Source organism: Gavia stellata, chromosome 1 (genome assembly GCF_030936135.1).
Source record: "Gavia stellata isolate bGavSte3 chromosome 1, bGavSte3.hap2, whole genome shotgun sequence".
In the NCBI taxonomy this organism is placed as follows: domain Eukaryota; kingdom Metazoa; phylum Chordata; class Aves; order Gaviiformes; family Gaviidae; genus Gavia; species Gavia stellata.
This window is the reverse complement of record NC_082594.1, coordinates 130,689,954-130,708,748: the sequence shown is the minus strand read 5'-3', so window position 1 is coordinate 130,708,748 and position 18,795 is coordinate 130,689,954. Positions and strand designations below refer to the sequence as shown.

Sequence of the window (18,795 nt, the reverse complement as noted above, 5' to 3'; positions counted from 1 at the left end):
AAGAAAAGAAAAAGAAGGGGGGGGGGGGGGGGAGGGAGAGACCTGCCTGTGAATCCAAGGCTATTAGATGTTTGCTTAACTAAAAATAAGCAACACCAAGATTAATTCATTCTGTTAAGGACTCATCGTCTATTTTCAGGCAGCCCTGGCAACTGCTAGTCCAGATGCCTGCAGGGCCTGCTCAGGTAACCAAAACTTCTGTGAGTTTTAACTTCTCCCATATAGTTAATATACAACTACTGAAAGGCCTCTTGATTTTGCACTGACATGCTGTATGCCCACAGCAGTCATCATCTGCATTTTACAGACTGTGCGACTCAAGCGTGCAAAAAGAGGCAGAAGGCCACAAGCAATGCGTTCAGAGCTTAACCGGGGAGAGTGACTGAGACATTCAAAGCCCGAGATCTGCTCCCTGTACCATTTCTACTGCATGACCCTCAGAAACATCAGGTTAAGTGGGATGGAGTTATAAAGCCTACAGCTCACAGCACACAGCTCTGCTACCCTCCTGCTGCAGTACTGAACGGCCAAGAAGCTGCCTCATTTGCAGTATTTGGGGTGCCTTCCTCTTTCCCACCCTCCAAGTCACATCCCTCTGACTCTTTCCAGCAGTTGCTCAACAATGCTTCTGCTCCCCAGATGACGGATCTGTAGTCTCTCTTCTGGGCAGCACTCAAGCATCCCGCTCTCCTCCTCTTCGATGCTCTGTTGATATCTCACCTAGAGACCCTAGACCATTTTTCAAACCCTGGCAGTCCTCAAAGCTTCAGTTTTTGCAAACAGACCTCAAAGCAATTTTGTTCATGTGATTACATGAATTACTGATCCCAAGGTTATTATAAAATTAGTGGAACTGACCTCCCCAAGATGACACCTCTGTCTGGCCTAATCTTCGATCCTGATGACCAAAGCTTGTGCAAGATGAGTCTTGGAGGATACTAAGCGCATGGCTTACCTGTGCCTCTTGTACCCTTATGCCAGAGAAGGGCTACAGCGTTTCCCTGGGGGTATCAAGAGCAACAGCTGCCACAGAGCAAACATTCAGGACTAGGATTTCTGCTCTGCATCTAGGCCAGTATCGGGAGGCAACTCCTGCAGCCCACACCCCACTACAAGAAAGGTTTAATCGCTACCCCTGTGGCACCTCTTCACCACAAAGGCAAAAGTGCAGGTCACTTACGTGTTTGGTGCCTACCATGGTAGAAGGCTCAACCATACAGCACCTCTCAAAGGGACACTGCTATAAGTCACAGAATCCCACAACTGGTGAGGTTGGAAGGGACCTCTGGAGATCATCTAGCCCAATGCCACTGCTCACGCAGGGTCACCTAGAACCAGTTGCCCAGTCGGGTTTTGGATATCCCCATGGACTCCACAACCTCTCTGGGAGACCTGTTATAGTGTTTGATCACCCTCAGAAAAAAAAAAAAAAAGAAAAAAATTTCCCATCTATCCCAGAGAAGGGCAAGAGAAGGGAAACAAGAGCTTTGGTGATTAATGCTTTGATAGGGAAAAGCCTGAGAGGGGAGAGAAGGTCCCCTCCCTCTGCTGTGATCCAGCAGTTAGACCCCTCATTTGGTTTCCCTCTCTCCACAAAACTAAGCTGACCACACGCCACCTACAACATTTAGTCAGCTTTTCTGCCATTTCCATTACCTTATAATATTGCTAGTGTTACACTAGTAAGAAATAGGATTACCAGGAGGATGCAGGCAAGATTCTCAAGACTCAATATTCTTTAAAATATGAGTACTTACTCTCATTTCTTACCCATGTGAAAACTGGTATATGCTATATTACCACTACACATGACTTCCCTCCACATTCCCTGTGTTCAGCGCAGTGTATTTGCTCCCTGTAACAGCTGGTTAGCTCCCTTGCCCTGTTCCCATAAAAGCCTTGAGCTCTCTTAGGTCTGGATAATATCCGGGGCAGCATCCAGCTGCACTAAGGCAGGACCACCTCCAGCCTAAGTATGGGCTCACAGGTGTGATTCCATTACACTACTTTCATTCCTCTCACCTTTCTGCACTCTCCACAGGCAAAGCTGCTTCCCAAGCCACACTCAAATAGGGTGCTTCAGTCAAAGAGAAACATCAGAAAGTCACAAGCAACATTTACAGAAGAGCTTATTAAGAAGATCCCAGTGTACTTTAATTTCACCTCAATATATTAACAATTCACTTGCAGTGAATACCTCTGCTATTCCACGTTGGCACATAGCCCAGAACAATCAGGAGCATCACACCACCTAACGCCATCAAAATCTTTATTATAAAAGCCCAGAAAAAAAACAGAGCGATTAAGAAGTTGGACAGATGGTGACTGAGGTTCCAGTCCATCTAGTTATTGACCCTGCCGCCATCACCACAGTGACACAGGGCTTCTCATGGGCAGATCCTGCACCTTCAGTGGAGGGGACAGATCCCAGGCCCAGGATGCAGCTCCGTTCTCCCCCTCACAAGTCTCAGGGATACAGCAGCAACTCCCAGCAGCACAAAGCTTTGGTTGATGGGCCTCTGCCTGACATAACAGCTATTCCTCCAAAACATGGCAATAAAATAGGTGGGATTTGCCTGTGGGCCAAACCTGCGCAACAAGTTCCCACCTAAAGGTCCCTCCGGATCCTGCCCATCACTTGCAAATGAGCTTGGGGATATCAGAGCAACAAAGTTCAGTGGAATCTAGGTGCAATTACGAGGAAGCTGGGGAAAGTGGAGAAAGGATTAACATTTAACTGCAAGCAGGGCTTCTCTCATTTGCTGTCAATCACACTCTGATTTTGTGCTACAGAGTGGAAGCAACCCTAATTAGTCTCTTGGAGAAAGGTATTTTTGCCTGGCAGGGTGAACTGTCGAGCAGAGGCATCCCAAGGGACAGGGATAACAATGTAGCACCTATGAACCCATGTTTGTGCTTTTTCAGGCCTTCTTCCAATTAACCTACCTTAAACTTTTAATCCATGTTTTGCTTCTAGATTCTGTTGTCTTGATATAGACAATATACACATTTTCATGCAAAAGATTTAGTAAACTCACCACTGAGCCAGTGCTAGTAGTCCCATCTTTCCCTTTGAAAGTCAGCATTTGGTGTTTGCCTCAAGGGCATCATCTCCAGCAAAATATTTTTAGAAGAGTGGGGAAAAAAGCAGGAGGTGAAGGAAAAAAAGGTGATTTATTTAGTTCAAACACCATTCTCCCTCCATACCCTTCCCAAGATTATTTCCTTTTAAGAACAAGCAGTTCTGACATGAGAACCCCTCCCTGCTACAGAACCACTGCTCCCACCACATACAATCCTCCCTCCCAACACAGAAATAAGATCCTACCTATGTTGCATGTAGAGACAAGAGGAACTCCAGCTAAAAAGCACAGTTTTTATTTAAAATAATAATAACCCCACACCAGAACAAAAGACTATGAGCCTTTTCTGCATCCACCCTCACTCACTTAGCATCAGTGAGATGAGGAAGTTTTGCCTGGGCAGTAAGAGGATCAACCAGGCTGCCATCACTCCCGCACCACCACCGCTGCCCGAGGGACTTCGCTTTGGAGCGGACCATTCCCAGCACCGCAGAAAACTAGCTGTGCCTCTCCCTTCCCCTTCCTTGTACGCACAGGGAAGGAGGCTGTCTATATCGGTACTATGACACAGTGCTAGATTTCAAGCTGAAATCCTCACCTCCTGCAGATACCTGCAGTTAGGTTTGAGGTGGGACAGTCCAGGCTGGATCTTGGGAAACAACCTCACGTACCAAATGCTCCCTTTGAGAGCCAGGCCCTGCACTAACATTTGTCAGCAATAACCATACTGCTGCCTTTTGCAGGGTCAGGACTGCTTTAGAGACTTCTGCTCCTCACATTCCTTCCCATCGCCAAGCCTTTGCCATGTGCATCTCTATTCACTAGCCAAGCTCATGACAGTTTTCTTTCTCAGAAGACTGACCTTGAGCTTTTTTCTGTATTTCAAGGTAGACAGAGCAGTCAGACAGCTGAATAAAGAGAGCTCTCGGCACTATATAAAAACGTGTTAGACCAGGAAAGACAAATATTTGTACTTCAGTTCTATCACTACCCTGGAGATAGAGGGAGGAAAAAAAAAAGGAAAGAAATAAAAAAAAGTGCATCTGAATTCCATTCGCTAGATGGGAACAGGCAGAAGGAGCCAGTCCCAAATTCACACAGCTGAACAGGACCAACATGGCTGCAAACATTAAGCAAAATAAACTGGGCTCTTGTTGACACAAAAGAGTCCTTGGACTGATTATTAAGTCTGCATTTCCCACAGAGTTTACACATCAGCTTAAGACTGCAGGGATGTGAATTTAAGGGCAGGCAGGAGGTTGCAACAACACTTGCTGCTTGCTGCTGCAAGCAAAGGTGTTCAAGAGCATTACTGTGGATTCCTTTCCACCACCTTATGCTAAGCAAAACCTTCGAATCACACCAGGGCTTCGCCGTGTTCTCCACCACATTCACACGTAAGCTGCTCCTTGCGAGACCGTTGGGGATTATCGGTCCACGTTGCACCAGCACTTGGTCGTGGGCCTGACAAGGCACCAAGCCAAGCCAGTGGGCAGGGAACGCATCCGGCAAGCAAACACACGGGCTGTTGGTTACAATGGAAGGTCTCAGCGCAGGATACGTCTACAAAAGCCACTGAATTGCTGCTGTCTGCTGTTGCACAAGAAAGAAGTGCTTCATTGTTATATAAACCCTGAAATTAAGCAAAGTAGGATTCAGCCGGATGGGCTAGAGCAACTGAGGCAGTGGATGAAGCACGTACCTGCCAGTGCCAAACTCGGCTGCTCTTCCCACTGACAACGCAATGGGGGGAAGCTGAGGCCCTGAAGGAAAACAGTTATGAGACAGAGCGACAGGCATCACAGAACCTCTTCCCTGTCCTCTTACAAGACATGAGCACTGCTCCTGTCTGACAACAAAACAAGTGGAGCTCAGAGGAGCATTCCCTTTCAGCCTTTCTCTGCCTGACTTTGCTGTCAGTAAGTCTTAATTGCCCAGACCAATCTGTCAAATAACCTTGGCCCACAGTTTTCTTCCAGCATTTCTGCCAGGAGTTTTAAATATCCAAATCAGCATAAACTAAGCGACAGACTCTGCGTATGTCAAGCACAGCCTCAGCCACATTAACGTAATTGTTCCAGGATTAATATTTTTCATTTAAAAGTTCCACTTTGTGCAAATACACTGTGTGGACTTACGGTTTGCCATGGACATTCCCATGAGTTCACTTGTTTGCAACAGTATCTGCAGCATAAATGGAAGTAAGCCAAATACAAAGCATGTTAATATTTATCTTTTTCCCTTTTTGAAATTTTGTCCTCTAACCAATGTCACTAGGGAGTCTCCAGGACAGCCAGAAAGAAAAACTAGGAGTTGCCACGCTGGATGAAGTAGGTACCTGTTTCTGACCACCCTCAGACTTCAAGACGACGACAAAAATAAACCAATAAATCCTTTTTTGAACAGCCAGTTAAGGAACAAACTACTCTCTAATAAATAGCGTCTTCCTAACCCACAGCAGCTGGAATTCTGGGCTAGGGCAACCCTTGAAACAAAAGGGTTTATAGCCTTTCCAAATTTGACGCTACACCAAGCACACAGCAATAACTCCAGGGATTAGTGTCACAACACAAATATCTGGTTCTTTCTTGACTCACAAGTTCTTCACCTCAGTGACACTTTGGATGTGGATTGAATTACATATCCTACACGTTTTCTTCTTTTCTTTTTTTTTTTTAAACCATTGTTCATTGTTTTAAACCACACTGAAGTAGCTATTTCTATGCCTAAAGAAAAACATCAGCATAAAGAAAGTAAGGAAGGCTGTTTCTGAAATCCTCTGTGTTTCTCTAAGTATACACAGCAGGAAATAACGTTTGCTTATGCAAACGTACTAAACTACATTCTCAAACCGAGCAGATGGCACACCCTTGCAATACAGCTCTTACAGACTGCACTTTCATTCCCTAAATATCCCCTCAAATAGCAGATGAAGTCTGCATAGGAAAAGCATACCTTCCTACCCAACAACTTCTGCACAAGTTATTTAAGGACATTTCAGCCTCCACTTACAATGCAAATGTTTGTATTATAAATTGCTGCACTGGTCTTGGAAAGAGTTCAAACTGAGGAGAGACATTTTGATGAAGTTACTCTTATTCAGAAAATTTCTTCTTTTTTAATCTAGACATCCTGAGGGGTGGGGAGGGGTGGCAGGGGGGAACAAAACCTGATCAGCTTTCATTTTAAACAACAGGACAGCCCAACAAGAAGAGAGTGCTTTTAAGATTTAAGATTTTAAGAACAACATCCAAATTCAAAAGAGATGCTTTAGTTCAATGACAAGTTACCGGGCTTGACAGCATTAGCTTACACATTAGAAATAAAAATAAAATTCTTGCCAGCACCGAAGTCACCATCTGAAGGTCTGGGGGCCACCCTGCAAGAAACCAGAGCAGACCTCTCAGGCTTTTTTCCTAAAGCCTGCAAACTGATAGCCTCCTTCAAGATATACTCTCTTTTGCCCCTCTAGGTAGGGAAACCCACAAAGAACAAAATCCTAGAAAGCCAAAGAAAAATTTAAGTTTGAAGGGATGTCAGATGGGCACATGATCCCATCCCCAGCTCAAAGCAAAGCGACCTCCCACACCATTTTTTCACTTAAGGATATCTACTTTTTGCCAGAGCCAAAGTTTTCAAGACTATATTTTCTGCTGCACAAAACAACGGTCAAGCTCGTGTTTTCAGCAGATCCCCGTACCATTTCTCTCACAGTTTACTTTTCCTTTCTCCAGCAAGCAAGAGCTTTTTGTGTGACTCTGGGCAGGGTGAGGAGTGGCCAAGAGACCCCACTGAGAAGCAGCAAGAGCATTTCAAGTGCTGTGTGCTTTACATTGCCTACGCTGTCATCTCCTGGGGTTGGTTGTTTTCTTTAAAAAAAGATAAATTATATACACAAAGATTATTCCAAAGGGGTTCCGTTGAACCTTGCTTGGCTTCAGACATCATATACTATAACTTGCTTTGATTTTTCTGGATTTGACATTGTGCCTACATTTCTGCCTCATAAGGAATTTATTATTAGGCTCCAGAAATGGTACGCTGAGGCCCTTCCAGTGTCCTGTGGTGAACAGACTAGAGCCAGCAAACAAAAAGCAACAGTTCAGGCCCTGGAGATCCCGCAATAACAAGAGCTCTACTGACCTTAGGAGATCTTCTTGTTCAAACATTTGTAGTCTTCCCCATTTATTTGGTTTTCGTCTTAGCATCTTTGCGGCTAAAATAGTGGGCTTCCACTCAGCATTAAGGAAAGACAGAACCTAACCTGTTCCCCCCTTTATAGCTGAGGTTCAGCCGTGTCCAAACAGGAGACTAAAGTTTTATTGCATGCATGGTGTAGCTGTGGGCTGAAACTTGGGCTGGAGCCAAGACTAACATTATGGAGAAGACAGGCAGGAGGGCGAGGGAATAATTTGAGGTAGTTTAGTTCCAGCCTGAAGAGTCCTACACATGAAGCCCAAAATCAGCTCAGAAGAGGTGAAAAAATTGCTCCTAGAGTCATTGTAACAGACATGGGTGCTGCTGGAGTGGGACCTACATTCGCATGTGAAACAGCAGAGAACAGTAAACACAGATTTGATCACCGCCACTTACTAAACCAGGTTGCTCTGTGTAGCAGATCAAGGAGTTTCCCTGCAGCTACAACAGATGGCTTCGGTCTAAGCATCACACAATCCCAGAGGAATGTATGGGTGAATTCCAGTTCTGGCTCCTTGCCTGGAGCAAAGCAAGCACAACTGCCATCCACACCTAGGCTACAAGAGACCCATTCACTAGTGGACAGAGGAACCCAAACGCATCGTGCTCTTTGGGCTGGAAAAGGCACTTGGTCTTTACTACAGGGTCACAAAGTTTAAGGCATCTAATTGAAAGACTTCTGTTCTTCTTGCTAGTGTTGATTCCCCTCTTCCCTTAGGTCAGCCAACTTTTTCCCATCTGCAGTCATGAAAAAAGGAAGGGTAATGATGTTAGCAACCCTCCCTGGTGGCACACAGCCTCTCTCACTCATTCACTGAGGGTAATTTTTCACTCATCACCCCTCAGATAGACTCCACGTAGGAAACAGTCACTCCAGGGCTACACATCCTCACATGGCACAACCGCTCAGCAGAGAAGCCACAGCTTAATCTACTGCCAACCACAGCTTACAGTAAGGCTGGGCCATATGGGAACCAAGACTGGGGCTCTGTTCCTAGTCCTGGCAAGGGAGGAGGAGGAAAATATCACCCACTCTTTCTCCTAAAATAGGTGCAGCCCACTGCTCAGCTTTTGAGCTCATCATATAGGTGCAGCCCACTGCTCAGCTTTTGAGCTCATCACAACCAAGGTGCACTGCATGAACGTCCAAGAGCTGTGTCTGGATTGCAGCAGCTTTGCCTACAAACGGCAAGTTGGAAACTTGTTCTTCTGAGAGATACTTGGTTTTCTAAATATAGTCCAGGTATCTTCCAAATCATGCATTCAAGTGACCTGAGCTCCGATTAGGAAGAATTTTTGTTGTCTCCAACAGTCTTCTTCCTCATGATACTCTGCTGCATCACGTACGACCTGGTACAGGAAATACCCACATGCACAATATTATTCGCATCTGTGTTTTCAGCAAATTAACCATGAGCAACAGCCAGAGCTTACAGTGGTGGAAAGAGTCATTCACTTTGAATTCCCCCAGTACTCCCACACCCCCACAGTTTTTTTCTTTCTGGAAGCCCTTATATTATTGCAACCACGGAACTAAGCAGGTTCTCTCACTTGTCACATAAAGCCTTCTCCAGTCAACAGTAAATCCAGCAGAAACATTTTACAGCTCTTGTTCAGTCTTCTGGGCAGGGACACTGCACAGGCAGCTCCAGCAAATCAGTTCTCCTTCCTTCCTCCCTCCCAAGTAGGGACACATTGAATTTGTGGAATTGGAAATGCTCACGAGTGCGCTCATTCTCTTCCCTATCCTGGATGTCTCCAGTTTACACAATCCTAAAATACGATAATCCTGTTTGCCCAACTAACTGTTAACAAGACTTCTAATAGTGCACATATGCCTTCACTGTTAGAGCAGGTAGTGACAGGCACAACAGCTGGTTTTATTACTGTATTTTTTACACTCACAGTTAAACATTAAATAAACAGCTGTGCAGAGGGGAAAACTTCAAAGTGCAGCTAGCAGGAGGAAAAGGGAACTAGAAAAGCGGTAAGACTACTCCATAACGAATGAAGGCTTTCCACCATGAGGAAGGCATTTGACACGTCCCTCTGTTCGCAGGCCAACTCTAGAAGACCCTTGCAGCAGAGGTGGCTGTGCTTCTCCTCAGCACAGCTTTACTTTTAGAGCTCTACCTCAGGAATTAAGGCCTAAATCCTAGTTGTCGAGTACAAAAAAGCCTGATAGCTCTCCCACCTCAAGACACAAGGTGAAGTGTTTCCGCACAGCACATAGGAGGCATTTTCCCCCCTCCACACACAAAGAGGAGAGACCTGGCAATGTATACGTGCGTAAGAGTTTTAGCTAAGTGGCTTGGTGAGCATATAAGTACCCTTATTTTCATTTTATGCACCCAGGAGTTGCACAGAAGCTAAGTCACTTGCCTGTCTCAAAGCAGCTCTGCTCCAGAGCCCCCAGTTGTACTTTCTTCACCTTGTATACATCTGCTCGTGAGCAATCTCACAGGACTTGCTTTTCCCTTCCCTCGTGCATGCATACCTGTATCCCAGGGAGTAAGGAAGATTATGCGGATGAAGAACATCCTCTGAGATCAGGCAAGCACAACACTTTTCAAAGTGGTAAGTCTCTAAAGCACCAAACAGGAATAATGGTCTTGTTCCCTCCTTTCTCTCATCCATCATTCAAACATTGCTCTGTTCAGCTGCATTTTCAGATGTGCCCTGGCAGCCATAGCACATGAGCAACCAGAACATTTACAGAGGACTGAGGGGTCACAAGCCAGCCCTTACACCTTGTCCTTGGCTCCAAGCTGTCCCTTGCTTTGTAGGCCTGCCTTCATGAGAGAGAGCAGCAGAGAGGGGAAAACAGCAGAATTCACAGCATCAGGAAAACAAATCCCTGTTTCAGAGCCAGGCCACTCCAGACCTGGCTTTGCTTCAGAGGGAAAGCAATTAAACTCACCCACTGCAGCCCTTCCATATGGAAAATGCTCTTTTTATTCAATTAAATTTCCTGTAACTAAGGTTAATGGTCCATGTGGTATCTGCCTCAAGGTATCAGAGGCTTCTGGCTGATCTGCCATCATCACAGAGACAGGAGGAGATTGAAGAGACCAGGAAGAACAGAAAGCTCGCAAATGGCAGGCAACCGGCAAACACTGGCTGATGCTCCACTCAGAGTTCAAGGCTAAAGACTGCAGTGAAAGGCAAGGATGAGTACACTGAGTTTTTGCAGGACTTGCATTCCTTCAGAAGGCCCAACAACTGCCCAGAGGACAGCGTGCCCCTAAGCATCTCCACAACTCTCGCACAAGTAAAACCTGCCCACAAGGGCACAGTCACGGATTAAAGTCAGGATTTCCACTACCAAGCTTCTAAACCTTGAGCAATCCTCATCAACAGGGAGATGCAGGACCAAAACAGATCAACCTCTGCCTCTGACCAGGCTGGCAAGAGGAGACCCAGCCATGTTTGCCTCTCATCAGTTCAGGGCTGCAGCTGGGGAGAGGGCTGCACACACCCACAGCCAATTACCCCAATTAGGCCAGACACCTTCTTGCAGGCTTCTGCTGGTTCAGCTCAGGAACAGCATCTGTAGGGCTTCTCATTGAGGAATCATAGACTGGTTTGAGTTAGAAGGGACCTTTAAAGATCATCTAGTCCAAACCACCTGCCATGGGCAGGGGGACATCTTCACTAGATCAGGTTGCTCAAAGCCCCGTCCAACCTGGCCTTGAACACTTCCAGTGATGGGGCATCCACAACTTCGCTGGGTAACCTGCTCCAGTGTCTCACCACCCTCATCGTAAAAATATTTCTCCCTTATGTACAACCCAAATCTCCCCTCTTTCAGTTTAAAACTGTTGCCCCTGTCACTACAGGCCTTGGCAAAAAGCCTCTCTCCTTCTTTCTCATAAGCCTGCTTTATATATTGAAAGGCAACAATAAGGTCTTCTTGGAGCCTTCTCTTCTCTAGGACCTTCTCTATCCTTAGAACCTGTTCTGATCACCTCTCATCAGAAAGCCTCCTAGCACAGTCCATCTTTATTTAAGTGTTTTTTCTCTTCCAAATTAGTTCTCATGGCACGAGCTGGTTGCATGACCCTCTTGAAGCATTCATGGCAGTGCTCAGAGAGTTCCACACTAAAAAAAAAAAAAAATTAAGCCTCAAACCTGAAGTTTCCCTTCTTGCTCTTGACCAGCTCAGTATCTCTGCAGAGATTTCCTGTTCCAGCATACAGGAACATGGAGATTAGTCCACTAAAGTTTCCACCTTAAATGCAGCGGTAGTCTGGACTGGGTGGCTCTTCATAGCCATGGGAACGGCCTAGTGTGTGAAAGTAGCCATCGAGCAGAAGACACATTTAGATACCTGCAAACAACACCAAGCAGCCGTGTACTCCCTCCCTGCCTCCTCCTAATCTGCTATCACCCTAGTTATCCTCCTGGAGAGAAAACTTCTTCCTGGAAGGTGTCCAGCAAAACACGTGGCTTCAAAGAGCACATTTAATAGAAGGAACCAGATTCGTTTTAAGGGAAGACAGTCCACACACTGCCTCTGCTAACAAGCCACAGACAATGTTTGGTCTGCTAACAGGCCTTCATCGTAATACCCAATACCTGTAACAGCTGAAGAAGCCTAACCTGCCTCACCACCAGCTTCTACAAGGAGGCTCATGCCCAAAGGGTGCTTTTGACCTCCTGGGTTCAGTGGTGACACCCAACAGTTAAGTAAAGCTGGGCTCAGTTGCATCATAGCCTGACATGCAACTCCTGCCCCATAAATACCAGATGCATTTTATTACATAGTAAAACATATTAGAAGACAGAGGAGTCTTTAAAGGTCTGGATGTTTTGGAATTTCACAGTAAAGCAAAGGAAGGGATGATTAACACCACCTCCCCGTGCTTTCCCCACCTTTTATTATGCTCTCTACCAACTCCTTTCATATTGAAGCATTAGAAATACCGTGGGGAAAAAGCAATGTTTTCCATTTTCTCTTGTCCTGTGCAGCTGAGGACAGGAGGGAAGATTCGTTTGCCCCCTTCACCATCTTTTGGTACATCAGAACATCTTACCCAGCAATTAACGCCCAATCCAAACAACGGGGGCTGAGTTTCCAAGGTACCACTTCGCTACTAGAGATAAACACGACATTAAAAAGGGGGGAGGGGGGAAACCCGCAATAGCTAGTTATCCATAAACGACAGGCTTCCTTCCCCATCACAAACAGCCAGAGCTTGGCAGTGCTGCCCTGCAGCCTCCTCACATCCCGCCTCACCTGCGCAGCCCTGTCTCACCTCCCGGGGGAGAGCACCCTGATCCCGCTGCAGCACTCAAATGGGGAAAATGGTATTTTAAAAGGTTCATTGAGTGCACACACACACACCCCCTTTTTTTTTTAGGTAGTACTATTATCCTCATAATTCCCTTCTAGACTTTAAACCCATTCTGCTGCTAGCAGCGCTGGATACCAAACCCCCGTCCGGGGGGTGCACCAAACCGCCTGCCCACCCCGTGCCCCCTGGGACGCCGCCGCCCTCTCTCCCCGCAGCCCCGGGCTGCCCTGGCCGTGCCGGGGAAGCCCGCGGGAGGGCGAGGGGAGCCCTCCGGTGCACCGCGGCTCCTGGAGGATGCGGGCAGGACCGCGGGCGCGGAGGGAGAGCCCGGCCCGCTCCCGCGCAGCGGCGGAGCCGCAGCGGCGCCGGCGCCCCCCCCCCCCCCCTTCCCCAGCCACACCGGCGGAGGGAGGGCGAGCGGGGCACGGTGCGTTTCCCCGCCGCGGGGAAGCCGGCGCTCCGGGGGACGCTCCTACCTGCCCGGGCTGGCTGCTGTAGGCGAAGGCGTAGACCCGCTCCGCGCTGATGTTCACGGCGCCCCGGTAGACGCGGCCGAAGGCGCCGGGCGCGGGGCTGCCCCCGGGGCCGCCCCCCGCCGCCGCCGCCGCCCAGAGCAGGGCGCAGAGCAGAGCCCCGGGGGCCGGGGCCGCCGTCGCCCCCCCGGCCATGGGCTCGTCCCTGCCGCTGCCGGCCGCCCGGTGCGGCACCCGGACTGTCTCTCCCCGGCAGGGCGGGCGCCGAGGCGCTTTATTTGCAATTTAAATAAATAGCTCGGCGACACGCAGAGGCGCCGGGGGAGGCGGGGAGGCAGCCCCGGACACCCCCGCCCCTCGGCCGGGGGGCGCCGAGCAACTTTCCCCGGGGAAGGACCCTCCGCCGGCCGGCGGGGAGGGGAGGGGAGGGGAAGGGAAGGGAGGCCGGCGGGCTGGCCGGCCCCGGGGAGGAGGGTCTCCTCGCTGTGCCCGGCCCCAAATTCCGAGCCGGCCTTGTCAGACGGTTGTCAGGGAGCTTTTCCCCTTGGGGAGCTGTGCTGTGAGCTTAGGGGCACGTTGGCATCGTCAGGCACATGGGGACGGAGCAGCGGCATCCGCAGGGCTTCAACACCCCCGGCCCGCCGAGTCAGGGGCACCCTCGCCCCGCGCTCCGCTGGCTCACTGGAGCGGCACCTCGCACCTGCAGCGCATCTCATGTAGGGCCATCCCCAACCTTTATTTTTGGCTGCTCGCGACTTTGGGATAAATACCCTCGTCTTTTAGTTCAGTCCAAAGGTGTGAAAGGCTGCAGCAAAATGTCGTTTCGTTAATTCAAGCGTGGCTTGGTGCATCTTATATTCTTTGAGTCGTTCACGAAACTGCTACAAACAATAATGTGGCACTCTTAACTTTTTCAGCAAGACAAGAGCGATACTGTTGGGCTGTGGAAGGGCCAGGGGTCCCTCTCTCATCGTTTACCCCTCCTATGTTCTTCTGTTGAAAACACGCCTGGGAAATGGGGCAGATCCCGTGGTGGAGGGAGGAACTTTTGAGTCAGAGAAAAGAGCGTTACTAGAAAGCAACCTGAAAGGTTTTTCGGACTGAGGATGAACTTGTAGGAGCCGCAGTTTTATAAAGCCAGCCTGCAGTCTTCAGCTGCGGTGACTCTGGCCACAGAAGCTTTCCAAGTTGTGGGGTTTGTTTTCAAGACTGAGAGATTTCCTGGGGGTCACTCGTCATCTTTGGAGGAAAAGTTGCAAAGCTCAGCAAAATGAGTCGGCATGCTATGCCGTCATTTTGACCTTCGGACCTTTGTGTGATCTCTGCCAAGAGAAAAAAGCAAAACAATTGTCAGTGATTTCTGTGTTTGTCCTGAAGTAGGCTGCCATCCAAGTCACCCTGCCTTTTGTCAAGAGTCCCAAGAAGTGGCATTAAGGGCGAAAACCCCCATTTGAGATCTGCTGGAAGGTGGACACTCCAACACGAAGTTTGCCTTTCAGCCTGAAGTGCCATGCTGCGCAGACCAGGAGACCTGTGCAATGTCACCTCTGAGCTCTTGTAACTCTGCCTTGCCTCTTACCAGGACACGGTGTGACCTTTCCTGGGGGACTTTCAAGCAGTGGTGGCACTGGGAGACTTGTGGCTTCCCCTCCCCACCCTGGAGAGCCCAGGGCTCCTGAAGCCTACAGCTCCCTTCTCACCCACTGTCTTCTGCAGACCCACACGTCCCTCCGGCAGGTCCAGCAGCCCTCTAGCACGTGCTGGAGGGAAGAGGCTGGGGAGCATGTCTTCTCCCAGAGAGGAGAGGATTCGGGGAACAAGAGGAGGTATGGCAAAGTGAAAGCATGTCAGGGCCATGCCAGTTGCTCGGAGCAATGTGACAGGTGGCACAAGGCCGGTATTCTGCAAACCAAGGTAGTTCTGGCAGCTGCAAATAATTTTTGTGTCATTTGGTGCCGTGCATATTTCAAATCAGGAGATGAATGTCGTGTCAGTGCGTTGTCCCTCCCTAGTTGTGTTGTCTTCAAGATAAAGAAGTGGCTCTCCATATAGTCTACTTTCCAATGCAGAATTATGGATTTCTTAAAGTACTTGCCCTGAGTGGATGTACGTTTTGGTATCTTACCAGAGAGTACACATTTTTCCTCATTTTGAATTTGAGGAGTCAAGTTTTCTTTTCAAAGTGTAATACTTTGTGCTTGTCTTTATTGAATTTCACCTCAGTGTTTCAAGGTTCTTTCCGGGATTTAGCAATGTTAAACCTTGGTTCAAATCCTTGCCTCCAAGGTGCGGTACTACCCAACTCGGTGTTATTTGCAGAAGTTTGAAGTCAAAGGTCAATTCCACTATTCAAATCACTAATTAAAGTAATCAATCCTAGCAGACAGATCTTAATTTGATATACCTTCCTATTGACAGGAAAATATCCACTGCTACAGTTTGGGAATTGCTTTTCAATCACACCCCCCCTCATGTTAATTCCGCCCGAGCTCTATTTGCCTTTATGAGAGTGGTGTTCAAGGCAATGTTAAAAGCCCTGCTGAAGTCAAAATATGTTTCTATTCCTTTCAGCACCTACTAAGTCAGTTATCTCGGCAAAGAAATAAATTAGGTTATTTTGACATGATTTGTTCTGGACGAATGCACACTGCCTGTTTCTCATCACTTTATTGTTATTTAGTTGCTTGCACACCGATTGCCGAACAGCTTGTTTCATTGTCTTTCCAGATAACAAATGGAGGTTGGCTGATTTATGACTCTTCACTCAGCCTCTTCAATAAAGATGGGTAGCCTGTTTTCCCTTTTCACTTCCACCTGGATCTTGTTCTTGAATGGCAGCATGTATTTTGGAAGAAAGAACTAGTCCCTGTAAGGCACAAGATGGTGATCCAGACAGACCATGGGTCTGGGTCAGTGGAAGTGGTCTGGTATTCTTGTATGTGCCACAGTGGTGTGGTGTCAGGGGACAGCGAGGGCCATGCTGCTCCCTAAGGGACAGGGAGCCGAGTGCCGTACCACGGCCAGCGGAGCAGGGACCTCACTGGCCAAGGCCCCATCCCGCAGGACCTGAGCAAGGCGAGCAGGGCAGGCCTGGAGATAGCAGTTGGGGTCAACAAGGAGTGCAGATCGCCAGACAAGTCTGTGGCAATAGGATAGGTCTGAGGTCAAGCCGGGAACGTAAGTTAGCGAGTCAGGTTGGGTGATGGCAATCGGGGCCGGACACAGCCCCGTCATCAGCATAAGCAAAGCCCAGGGTTGTGAGTGTCTGCGAGGAAGGAGGAACTGTGCTGAACCACAGGCTCACAAGAGTGCGGGTTTGGGCTTTTTTTTTTTTTTTTTGCTATAGCACAAAAGTAGAAAATCTCACTGCTATTGGAAAAAAACACAGTAAGGAAATGACATTTCTCCTGGTAACCAGTGCTGCAAAAACATCCAGGATAGAGGAAGGTTCTTAATTACAAAGGAATTCCCCAAATCATACTAGCTTGGAAGGGGAAAGAAGAGAGTATAAACGTATAACAAACCAAATTGTTTGGAAACCTGATGGTTTTAAACCACTGTCATTTGAATATGTAGTCTCCATCTTATGTAAGCTCCACCGCGAGTAAATAGATGCTGTAGATGCTCGGCTGGCTTCTGCAGAGATAACGCAACATTTTCAGACTCTGCTGTAAATGCAGCATGAAGAACAAGAACTGAAAGGCAGACAGGCTTTTAAGACGTTTGCTAGAACCTGCTCCCCATTTTCTTATAGGTGGCTGAAGTGTTTGAAAATAGGCTGGTGGAACAAGAAGTGTCTCTGGATTGTATTATGTTTGCTTGTATTAGGTATTTAACATTTATATTTGATTGTCATTAATAACAGCAGAGAGGTTTAAGAGGTTTCAAAGTGGATGATGTATGGATCTAATTGTGCCTTTATTGCTTTCTTCTCTTTCCAGTAGACCTTGTTCTTCAAGACAATTTACAGCCATGTTAGGAGAAAATTCCAGATGCGCCCTTAATTTATGCCTTTGGGTTCCAATTTTTCAAATAAACAGAGAGCAACAAATCCAGTGCATTGCCTTGCACGTGTGCCTAGGATCAAGGATTTGTTTTACCACAGGCTGAACTCTGATATTCGGTTTCAGGTTGCATAGGGTATCTATGTTTAGTGTCCACATGGAAACTGAAGTTCAGGTGCAACCTCTAGCATAAAAAAACCTCAGCCACATCTGCAGCACTTCAGCAGAGGCAGCTGCTGATAGTATTTCTGTCACTTTTTTTCTCCCTCCATAACGTCAATCCTCTTTTTGTATCACATGCAACGCAATTCCTTCCCTCAGCACATTAACCATTACCATCTGCACCTTCACATGAATCTTTTTACAGTGATGTTGGTGAAGCCAGAATTAGGCTGAAGAGGACCTTAAGCACCAGAAAATCTTGGTGAAAGGGGATTTTTCTCTTTAAGTAAGGAAGGAGTTTTGAATGAACAGCTGATAAACCCTACGTCTTCACTTTCCACCTCCAACAGACAAAATATTAAGCTCACACTGTAATACAAAATGTTAACTCTAACCCTTCAGAGTAATTTACATCTTGTCTCCATGTGACAGGGACATGGAGGATCTGTGGCATATTTGTGGGGCAAGACTATAGGAAATATATTGTGCTCATATGTGAGCTAAATGACTTGTTTAAGAACAGCCAGTTGCTTTGTGGAAGCTGGAAATTCCTTGTGGGTTGGGGCACCCTTCCTCTGTGGCACTGCTAATGAGAGCTGTTTGTTAAAACACAGTCAAGGGCCACCCTTTAATTTGATGTCGCCTTAAGTTAATAGCTTGTGTGACATTCTGCTCTTAATCACCCATAATAGGATCTGAAATACATTTTCGCATGGGGAAATTTCCAAGGCTTTCTCAGAGGGACGTTGAGACATGGCTTGGGAGGGTAGCTGCAGCAAGAAGGGATATTAATGAAATGAGTTTCATTAATAAATAAAACAGGGGGTTGCTGGAGCATGTCCAGAGAAGGGCGACGGAGCTGGTGAGGGGTCTGGAGCACAAGTCTGATGAGGAGCGGCTGAGGGAGCTGGGGTTGTTCAGTCTGGAGAAGAGGAGGCTCAGGGGAGACCTTATCGCTCTCTACAACTACCTGAAAGGAGGTTGTGGTGAGGTGTTGGTCTCTTCTCCCAAGTGACTAGCGACAGGGCAAGCGGAAACGGCCTCAAGTTGCGCCAGGGGAGGTTTAGACTGGATATTAGGAAGTATTTCTTTCCTGAGAGAGTGGTGAAGCACTGGAAGAGGCTGCCCAGGGAGGTGGTGGAGTCACCATCCCTGGAGGTGTTCAAGGAACGTGTGGACGTGGCACTGTGGGACATGGTTTAGTGGGCATGGTGGGGTTGGGTTGATGGTTGGACTTGATGGTCTTACAGGTCTTTTCCAACCTTAGTGATTCTGTGATTCTGAGCAAGTGGAAAAATTAAGGTGAGAGGTGGATGTCATGGAAGAGCGACAGGGCTAGGAGCAGCTCATGCGCCTTTTCCCTGCGGCGTATAAAGATCCCCCTTCGCACAAGGCCGGAGCGACCAAGGCACTGCCCTGCTTCGGGGGGGGGTGTCCTCTGCACCCCCGAGCTGTCGCCCAGGGGCGGGCAGGGCGGCGGCTGCTTCCTCACAGAAAACCCGGGAAGAGAGGGAGCCGCAGGCACCGGCGGTACCTACCCGGGTGGAGGGGCCGGCGGCGGGACCAGGGCGTGAGGTGC

At 48.0% G+C, this 18,795-nt stretch overlaps 1 protein-coding gene across 1 annotated transcript in view; it reads right to left on the bottom strand.

Moving 5' to 3' along the window:
- The window catches only part of SIDT1 (SID1 transmembrane family member 1), a 48,891-nt gene extending 35,646 nt beyond the window's left edge, over positions 1-13,245 (bottom strand). The window contains exon 1 of the mRNA XM_059817890.1: positions 13,054-13,245. Within this exon, the coding sequence (XP_059673873.1) occupies positions 13,054-13,245 (192 nt within the window). The remainder of the gene's footprint in view (positions 1-13,053) is intronic.
- Positions 13,246-18,795: the final 5,550 nt, after the last annotated feature.